A 10,502-nucleotide genomic window follows, 5' to 3' on the forward strand; every position below is an offset into this window, starting at 1 on the left:
ATAGCATGTAGCTATGATATGATGTGATGAAATGGCACTTTATCCTGTGATCTTCCTCTCCACACCCATAATCCCAGTTTAACCAAGAGAAATACATGAGACAAATCTCAAATGGACAGTCGTTCTACAAATACCTGGCTCATACTTATAAAAATCATCAAAGTCAGTAAAAGTCTGAGAAACTGTCACAGCTAAGAGGAGCCTAAGAACATGACAACTCAAAGTATTCTGGATAGGATCCAGGAGTAAAAAGGGGCATTATCTAAAAAAAAAAAAAAAGTAACTAACTTTGAATAAAGTATGCTGCTGCTAAGTCGCTTCAGTCGTGTCCGACTCGGTGCGACCCCATAGACGGCAGCCCACCAGGCCCCACCATCCCTGGGATTCTCCAGGCAAGACTTTAGTTAATGACAATGTATCAATGCTGGTTCATTAATTACAACAAATGTATTATATTAATGTATAAAGTGGCTTCCCTGGTGGCTCAGTCGGTAAAGAATCCTCCTGCAATGTGGGAGACCTGGGTCCAATCCCTGGGTCGGGAAGATCCCCTGGAGAAGGAAATGGCCACCCACTCCAGTATTCTTGCCTGGAGAATCCCATGGACAGAGGAGACTGGTGGGCTACATTCCATGGGTCAGAAAGAGTCAGACACCACTGAGTAACTAAGCACAAGATGCTCCTTGGTACAGAGTATTTGGGAATTCTCTATAGTATCTTCTTAATTTCTCTGTAAATCAAAAACTTCTAAAAAAACGAAGTCTATTTAAAAAAACGTCAAAAGAGGGACCACAGGGGAAAAGCTTTATATTTTAATACTTTTAATAGCACTTTCTTCCTTACTTTTTGAACAAATGGACTTGTATTGTCATTTTACACTGGGCGCCACAAATTACATAGCCTACCATGCCTCTGTCCCTACCTCTATCACCCAGACCTCAAAAAACTAGGGTTGATTTGGACCCTCTTGAGAGTTCAAGACGCCAAGAGTGAGTAAGGCTGTGAGAATGCTGGGGCTCAGGAGGGAAGAGTTCTGTGCTCTAAGTTCATCTGGATTCTGGGAAAGGCAGCAGTCTTTCCTAGACTCAGGGTCTGGAAAGGCCCCCCAGTCAGGCCAAATGGTGTTCCTAAGAAAGACCCCTTCCCACTCCACTCTGGTGGACAGTGTGGACTCAGAGCATCCTGATCTGGAAGGGACCATGTTCACTGTTCTACCACAGCCCCTGAGCCCACGTTTCAGGGAGAAGGAGGAGGACACAAAGGCATGGAGAAGGGTAGAAGGCAGCCAGCCTCCACAGCCCTTCAGCCAGTGACAGCCCAAGCCCTGCCCAGCCAAGAGCCCGCTACTGCGTCCTTCAGTCCAGGTCTGCACCTGCCTTCCCTCCCCATGAGTGTCTCCCAGAAAACTGAGGTGCCACCCCACCTTTCTTCAGAGTCCCTTCCTTCTTTCTCTGGGCATCTGCAAGGGTGTGTGTGTGTGTGTGTGTGTGTGTCCCTTCCTCATTTCTCTGGACATCTGCAGTGTGTGTGTGGGCGTGTGTGTGTATGTGTGTCCTGGTTCAGTTAGGATGAGGCCAGAAGCAGAAGAGAGGGGGCTCCTGTCACTGCACTTCCCACCTGGCTATTCCCCCTGGGGCGGGAGTAGGGGAGGCAGGCCTGGGAGCCCCAGGCTGGATGGGGCCTGCTACAGTCCCAGGAAGCAAGTCTGGAGATCCAAGTACTGACACGGGTGTCATTAGGAAGGAATGCAGAGGCGGTAGCAGCAGGGGGAACCTCTGGGCTGGAGAGAGCAGAATTCCTCAAGACCATCTCCAGACAGATGGGCCCTGCAAAGGCAAACCAGACCTCCATGGAGTCTGTGCTGGAGAGGGGCTCTGCAGGCAAGGGTGAGGGGGACTCTGTATCTGCCACACAAGTGCAGTCTCACCAGGGGGCAGGAATCCCTGAACCAGAGACCTACCCTGGGCTTCCTCAGAGCTCCCAGAGAAAGGCCACGCCCCTGGAGACTGTTGTCATGGCAGCAGCTGGCAGGGGCTGACAGTCTTCCCCATTGGCCTGCATGGCTGCTCTGCCTGCCTTCTGGGACCTTCAGCTCCTGCTCCCTGAAAAGGCCTCTACTGTCCACCTTGACTGACAGTAAAAATGGCTACAGCCCACTGCTCAGTAGCAGTTTTACAAAGTTGTTAAAGGTTCAGTGTCTCATGTCACATTACCAGGGTTTAAATCCCATCTCTGCCACTCACTGGGCTTTCTTGGTGGCTCAATGGTAAAGAATTCACCTGAAATGCAGGAGACGGGTCCCTGGGTCAGAAAGATCTCCTGGAGAAGGAAATGGCAATCCACTCCAGTATTCTTGCCTGAAGAATCCCATGCACAGAGGAGCCTGGAGGACTACAGGCCATGTGGTCACAAAAGAGTCAAACACGAAATGATTGAGTGACTGAACCACTGCTACTCACTATTATCTGTTTCCATGGGAACAATTTGTAACCTCCCAGAACCTGAGGCATCTCACTTTCAAAACGGAGTTCCTTAGACTAAACTCTTACGGGACCCTAAATCAGCAGTATCAAATCAAATCCATGGGAAGAATTATTTCATCATCATCACCTTCCCTCCCCCCATATACGCCAAGTAGCAGACCACATTCCTTTGTACCAAATGGTTGTCACCATGGCAGAACCTTCTTCATCTTATCCTCTCAAAGGAACCCCAAATTATCTACTGTCAGGAAGAGACTTAGAGCCAATACAAAGACACTGTCTTCATTCCTTCTTTCTGGTTCTAATTCCTCATACCTCCCTGTCTGCCCTCCATGTTTACCAAGTTCTCATTAAGGGTTAATTTACATTGGTTTGGGAGATTTCAGAGGCAACCATTAGCTTCTATCAGCTCTCCAGGCAAGACTAGAGTGGGTTGCCATTCCCTTCTCCAGGGGATCTTCCTGACCCAGGGATTGAACCCAGGTCTCCCACATTGCAGGTGGATTCTTTATTGTCTGAGTCACAGCAGCAGAAGGTAAATCCACCCTAAGAAAGGAAAGGAGGGGGGTTGGTCTGGCAGGGCATACTCCTGGCTGCCACACCCAAAGGGAAAAGGAATTTATTTTTTTTCATTAGAAGTCAGAGCTCTTTGCTGAGGATCTCCCTTAGATCTTTCCTGAGCTTGCTGAAGTTATCATCCCATTTTGTACTAATAGTGTGCTATAAACTAATATTTTGTAGCTAATGTACTGAATCTGGATTCAAAGAATGAGGAAGTGAGTCTTACAGACATTTAACCCAGAAAAATACAAGCTTCTGCACTTGGGTTAAACTAAACTTATAGACTGGTGGCACAGTGGATAAAGAATCTGCCTTCCAATGCAGGGAACATGGGTTTGATGCCTGGTCCGGGAAGATTCCACATGCCACAGAGCAACTAAGCCTGTGCACCACAACTACTGAAGCCCACATGCCGAGAGCTTCCACTCGACAACAGGAGAAGCCACCACAATGAGAAGCCTGCACACTGCAGCAAAGAATGGCCCGAAATCACTGCAATTAGAAAAAGCCGACATGCAACAATGAAGACCCTGGTCAGTTAAAACTAAGTAAATAAATAATCTCTTTAAAAGAAAATCTAAACTGATTTACAGAAGTGCGTTAATAGGGATTGGGGGGTTCTCAGCTGATTGTAACTTAAAATGGATTTAACTGTGTGATATGGCATCCACGAAATCTAGTACGATCTTAGGATGCATCTGTAGATATAACTCAGCTATTCTAGAATGAAGGATGTGGCCAAATCCTTCCATGCTACACAAGGAAGGAAATTCAGTATTTTCAGACATTTATAAATTCAGGAGCATGTAGGATGGTGAGTGACTTTGAACAAATATATCACATTAGAATGAGCCAAAATACCTTGGGAAATTAAACTGAACCAAAAAACAATGAGAACATAATTGTTTAAAGATTAAATGAGATAGCATATGTGACAGTGCTTAGTGCAATGCCTGGCACACATGTTCAATTAATGTTAATAAAAAAGGATGATAATTAGTAGTATTATTAGTATTATCATACTATCATTAGTTACTATTATTACAGTTAATACTTATAGAACGCTTTCTATCTGCTGGGCACTACTCCAGGTCCTTTACATATACTGACTCATTGATTCCTCTTACCAGTCCTATGAGGTAGGTACTAATTGTCTCCAATTTTGCAGATGAGGAAGTAGAGTCACAGAAAACTCGAGAATATCGCACAGTGTCTCACAGGTGGGCAGGGGAAAGAAGCAGAATGTTAACTTTGCCAGAGTTAGGCTGTCAAGGGTAAATGGCACGTTTGTTATTTTATACGTTTTTGCGGACTTCTCAGGTGGCGCTAGTGGTAAAGAACCCACCTTCAAGTACAGGAGATGTAAGAGACTCAGGTTAGATTCCTGGGTGGGGAAGACCCCCTGGAGGAGGGCATGGCAACCCACTCCAGTATTCTTGCCTGGGAAATCCTGTGGACAGAGAAGCCTTGTAGGCTACAGTCCATGGGGTTGCAAAGAGTTGGACATGACTGAAACAACTTAGCACACATGCACACACTTCTTTTGTAACACTCCAGAAGAGAGAACCAGGACCAATGTGTGTAAATTACAGGAAGGCACATTTCAGCTCAAAGAGGGGGGAATAGGGGGTACACTGAATGATTAGAACTGTCTGAAATTTCAGTGGGGTGTCTTTTAAGGTAGTGAGTTCGCCATCACAGGATGTAAGGGAAAAAAAGATAAAAGAATAAATGAATGGGGTTCCCCTTGGAAAGAAACCATACAAATGATGAAGTCAAATCTTGGTGAAATGGATAAAGGGACTTCTCTGGTGGTTCAGTGGTTAAAAATCTAGGCTTCCACTGTAGGGAGAAGATCCCTAGTCTGTGGGTTGGATCCCTGGTCCAGGAACTAAGATCCTGAAAGCTGTGTGACCTGGCAAAAAAAGAATAAACAAGGTATATTGAAACTTGGTTTAAAAGACATATATTGGGACTTCCCTGGTGGTCCAGTGGTTAAGAATTTGCCTGCCAATGCACAGGACACAGGTTCAATCCCTAGTCTGGGAAGATTCCACATGCCATGGAGTGACTAAGCCCATGTGCTTTAGAACCCATGTTCTGCAGCAAGAGAAGTCACCGCAATGAGAAGCCCTCATACCGCAACTAGAGAGTAGCCCCCGCTCGAAATAACGAAGACCCAGTGCAGTCAAAAATACTAGAAAAATAAATACATTTTTAAAAATTAAAAAAAGAATCAGTTGGGTTGCCATTTTTTTTTAAGACATAAAAAAATAGAAAAGTAAAACAGTTATGGAAAGGATATAAAGGTACATTAATATTTAGCTGTTTTGATGCTTCTCAACACAAAGTAAATTAGATGTTCAAGAAAAGTGACTAAAAGCTCTTAAAATGGGGAATTCCACATATGAAATTCTGTTTGGAAACTTACTAGACCACCTAGGATCCTCACAGGTGTAATGGTAACCTACCCTGAAAGTGTAAAATACAGCGAGGAGAGGTATAGTCTGCTCTCTGGAAGAAAGGGCATCTGCATGATAAAGTGGCATCTAGGTTGGTGTGAGACGCAGGTATGAAGTTGAATATCATAAAACATCATTAGATCCAAAAACATATGCTTGTAATAACTGTGTTAGCATGATTTTAATCCTGCTACTGTGTGCAGTCCACAGAATTATTGCATAGTTCAATATGAATGTCCTCTGTGCTGAATCTTTTGAGTTCCAGCAAATTCTTACTTCTATTATAATTACTGAATTGTATATATATGTAGAGTACATATATACAATATGCAAATACATACATATATATATATAGTAATGCCATAGTGTTAAGTCGTTCAGTCGTGCCCGACTCTTTGGAACCCCATGGACTGCAGCCCACCAGGCTCCTCTGTCCGTAAGATTTTCCAGGCAAGGATACTGGAGTGGGTTGCCATTTCCTTCGCCAGGGGATCTTCCCAACCCAGGGATTGAACCCATATCTCCGCACTGCAGGCAGATTCTTTACCGACTAAGCTACAAGGGAAGCCCATTAATAATGCCATGTTCTCTATCAAAAATGCTCCCATTTCAGATAATCAATGTTTTCAAACTATTTGTACTTAGATGCATGAATGTGCATTCTGACTTATGAAAATCAAAGTACTCAGTCTTTTTAGATTCACGTTTTTTACAAACTTTACTTTATTCTAGAGTTCTAGAACTGAATGATTACTAATTTAGACTGGCGCTTCTGTTTGTGATTTAGGTCTAGAGACTCAAAAAATCCTGAAGTCACGGAAAAGTGAAAGCTTATTGTCCACGAAAATGACAAGACATGAGAGTCATTTTGATAGCACCTAAACGGACATGATTGAGTTATGGATGTGGATTAAAACTGGAAGAGGTGGCATATGATAGTGACTCATTAAAGAGAAACAGTCCGGTTTCAGTGCAGGATCTGAACTGTTAGGGAAATAATGGGCCTTGGTAGCTGATGACAGGAGAATGAGGGAGAGAGGTGTTATCAAGGAAAGAGACAGAGAGGAAGAGGCAATAACCCTCAAGACTGGATGCTGACCGTCTCTAGTAACCAACAAAAGGCACACATAAACAAGAGAGGTGAGTGACGATGTCTAGTGTGTCGGGGATCAAGAAATACCGGCTGGTTGCGGCAGCGCGGCCGCCGGTCAGAGTGGTAACCGGGGATCTGAGCTCGGCGGTGACGCGCGGCCCTCACGTGACCAGAGCCCGTGTCTGCCCAAGTCCTTCTCGTCCTGGTCCTTTTTGCCTGTCCAGACACCATATGCCTATCGCCCTTTGGACGAGGGGAAAAGCAGAAGAAAGTAAGTCCCCTTCGCCCTCTTAAATCGGTGTGAGTGTTGGTGCTGCCCAGTAACCTTTGGGGTTGGGATGGCACTGAGTCCAGGCGTTCTCCCTGCAAAACCCCGCCCCCGCGCCCCCATTTCGGTACAAAAAATGGTGGTCTAGGGAGTGGGCTGGGGAGGTGAGTGGATCCCCCAGTCCGGGAAGACAACACGGGCGTTGAGAAATAGTTTCTAAGCAGACCTTCGCTTTCACTTCCCGCCTGAATAGAAATGACGAGCGTTACTGGGTAGGGGCGGGGAGGACGAAGCTTTCAGATGGAGCAGGGTGGGGGCAGGGGAATACGGGGGGGGGGGCGGCGACCGTTGCCCAGAAAAGGGGCGTGTGTCAGTTTTTCCCTCCTCCCCGCCCCCTACCCTGTCTCGGCGACAGTCTGCAGCTCCGCAGGTCACAGCGGGGCACCTGGAGGAGAGGCCGCCTCGGAACCAGCCGCCGGGAGAGGTCCAGATAGGGGAAGGGGTGGGCAGCGGGCCGGGATGGGGTGCGAGGGAGGTTGCTGGAGGGAGCCGGGTCCACGGCACCGCCGGCCCGCTCCGCCCCGGTCCCTGCGGGAGAGGCCTGTGTGGCAAGGCCTGCCGGGAAAATGGTGGGCTTTCGGAAGGAGGGGGCGACAAGGTGGCGGGGGTTGAGAGGGGAGCCAGACGCGGCGGGCTCCCGGGGGCCGGAGAGCCCCTCAGTCAGCGTAGTTTGACGGACCCGGGCCCAGACTGGGGAAGAGGCAGGTATTGGAACTCGTGGGCGGGGTCTTAGTCCAGGCAGCGCGTATTCTGACTCGCCTCTTTCTTGTCTCCTCTGTATCACCGTGCTTTAAAAAAAAGACCATCCTGAACATGGAAAAAGCCTGCAAAGAGCCCGAGGAGCAGCCACAGAGCCCGCCCAAGGCGGATGAAGAGCGGCCTTCTGTGGAGCCGTCTCCCGAAAAGTCGTCTCCGGAGGAGCAGTCTTCGGAGGAGGTGTCCTCGGAGGAGGAGTTCTTTCCCGACGAACTCCTTCCTGAGCTTCTTCCCGAGATGCTCGAGTCCGAGGAGCGCCCTCCTCAGGAGCGCCTGTCGAGGAAGGACCTTTTTGAGGCGCGCCCTCCCATGGAGCAGCCTCCCTGCGGAGTGGGCAAACACAAGCTAGAAGAGGGAAGCTTTAAGGAAAGGCTGGCCCGCTCCCGCCCGCAATTTAGAGGGGACATACACGGCAGAAATTTAAGCAACGAGGAGATGATAAAGGTAGCAGAGGAGATGGAAGAGATGAAGCGAGTACGAAACAAACTGATGGTCATGCATTGGAAGGCCAGGCGGAACCGTCCTTATCCTATTTAATGTGTTCGGCTTTGAATTTTGTTTTGCCTGATGTATTATTACTTGAACGTTGCTTTTTCTTACATACCTTACAACGTCTTCCTAATCTGAACTTTTTGTGTGGCTTTGAGGTATTTCTCTTGTAACTGGCATAAAATTGCGTCTCACCCCCATCTGCAAGACATCCTCTTTCTATCATGTCTTCTCCATTTGCATGGGAAGATGCACAGTATATATTGTGGAGTGGAAAAAAGCAATTTTCAAAAAGTATATGTAGTATCCCATTTTTGTAAAAAGTGTATATTTATATATTAATATGCAAAGAAAAAACTCAAAGTATATACTAAAGAGGTTTAACAGTGACTATCTGTGTGGTAGGATAACAGGTGGTTTGTTTTTTCATTTTTGCTTCATCTGAATTTCTCATTTTCTCAAGATGAGAACATTTTACATGTGTTACCAAAAAAAGACAATACAATGGGAAAAATTGTAAAGCAATGAAATAATTTGTCAATCAGCTTATAAACATAATGTGGCACTTAATAAATACTTTTCAGAACTTTAAAAAAGAAAAGTAAATCCCCTGTTTTTTTCCTGAATCTCTTAGACAGAAATGTAAACCAGGTACTGTACTCACATTTGTTTAAGGGTATTGTTTTCCTACTTAAATAGGAATAAGATGATTTATTATTTATGGTTTATTTATTACGGGGCCTCGGTGGAACCAAGTGAGGTGAAGGTCATGTGAGCTATATTTTTTCCCCTACTGGCACAGGCTGGACCCATCCCCTATAGATTGCCTTCACATACTGGGGATGGTACCCAAAGGTCTTGTTTGCACTCACAAATCCTGTGTGATGCCAGATAAGTGCTACATACTTCTGTCCTGCTGTTCTCTTTCCTGGATACTGCCATGTCTGCTGGCTATAGCTGCCCCTTCTCCTGGATCCTGCTCCTTCCGTGGCCCCCGTCACAGCTGAGGTACCAGAGTTCTCCAGGTGCATAGCTTTACTGATCGCTCTAGAGTCCCTTCAGGACCAAAGCTGAATGAACCGTCTCTTAAGATATATGAAGGATGCCCCTTCTCTAGCTTTAATATTACACCTATCCAGGTGGATACTATTCCAGTGCTGCTTAAAACCTCTTAAGTCTTATAGAATTCTTAGCAAAATAGCCCTTTTCTCCCGAAAGCCTCCCTTTTCTCCATTGGAAGCAAACATGAGTTCACCTGGGCTTGGAGAAAAATTTGTGAGCCAGACACAATGCTATGTGCCTAGAATTGGAACCCCCCTCTTTCAAATGATTTCCAAGGATAACTATGGTTGTAATTCTCCAATACTTGTCTTAGGGTGAGTTCTCTCCCAGAGGCTTCTGGCAGGCTTGCCTTACCAATTCCTCTAACTTGCTCAGTATGTATAAGAGGAAATTATGACTTAAGCTCAAGCTAGGATATTACCCATCTGCCCCACCCTACACCAACATGAAACACGCAGAAATACTTTGTAAGTCATTAAATTACTATATGTCTGTATCAGATATGATTTCTGTGTTAAACTTGTTTGTAAAAACCTAAAATTTTGTTTTATTGACTGTATTCACTCTAGAAACACAGACAGTGGTTAATAATTTCTCAGAATTGTAACCCAATCATGAACCCAGTCTGTCTGATGAACTACATAAGCTTCAGTGTGTTCACATCTCTAGAAAGTATAACTTGCAATTCCAAAGGGTCTGGGAGAGGTACTGTTTCCCCAAATTCAACGGTAAAATTTAAATATTTCAGGTGTCAGTGTTTCTCCTATAAAATAAGCAGAGACCTGGGCTCTAACCCAGACCCACTAAATCTGCTTTTCTGTTTATAAGCACATAAGCTAGAAAGTGACTGCTAGGTATATACAATATATTCCTAGTTTTAGTAAGGATAAATTATGACATAAATAGAAGTACAGATGATTATAAGAAAACTAAAGAGGTAAAAGCCTTGTCCAACCATATTTTTAAATAAGGAATTAAAAATTCCTTATTTTTTAAGGAAAAATCAATTTTACTACATAAAATTTAATTTGGGGGGGAGGCTTCCCTGGTGGCCCAATAATTAAGCCTCCATGCTTGCAATGCAGGGGGCATGGATTTGATCCCTGGTTGGAGAACCAAGATCCCACATGTGGCATGGCACAGACAAAAATAAACAAAAAGTTTAGATTTTTTTGCAGCAAAGCAAGACCATATACAGAATAAATATGGTATAAATAAATAAAAACCTAAGAGAGCTGACAAAACAGCAAGATGTATTTTCTATGACT

The 10,502-nt window shown here is 45.2% G+C and overlaps 1 protein-coding gene across 2 annotated transcripts; it reads left to right on the plus strand.

The window, feature by feature from the left end:
* Nucleotides 1–6,792: 6,792 nt before the first annotated feature.
* On the plus strand, nt 6,793–8,773 carry TCEAL1 (transcription elongation factor A like 1). Of its 2 annotated transcripts, XM_005227843.5 has the most exons (3): nt 6,793–6,870; nt 7,283–7,351; nt 7,729–8,773. In XM_005227843.5, exon 3 carries the CDS (start codon nt 7,741–7,743, stop codon nt 8,218–8,220), a length of 480 nt encoding a protein of 159 aa, XP_005227900.1. In that variant the 5' UTR covers nt 6,793–6,870; nt 7,283–7,351; nt 7,729–7,740; the 3' UTR covers nt 8,221–8,773.
* Nucleotides 8,774–10,502: the final 1,729 nt, after the last annotated feature.

Source organism: Bos taurus, chromosome X, assembly GCF_002263795.3.
Source record: "Bos taurus isolate L1 Dominette 01449 registration number 42190680 breed Hereford chromosome X, ARS-UCD2.0, whole genome shotgun sequence".
NCBI classification, from domain to species: domain Eukaryota; kingdom Metazoa; phylum Chordata; class Mammalia; order Artiodactyla; family Bovidae; genus Bos; species Bos taurus.

Coding starts and splice junctions, on each gene's coding strand:
- TCEAL1 (XM_005227843.5), top strand. CDS start 7,741: ATGGAAAAAGCCTGCAAAGAGCCCGAGGAGCAGCCACAGAGCCCGCCC.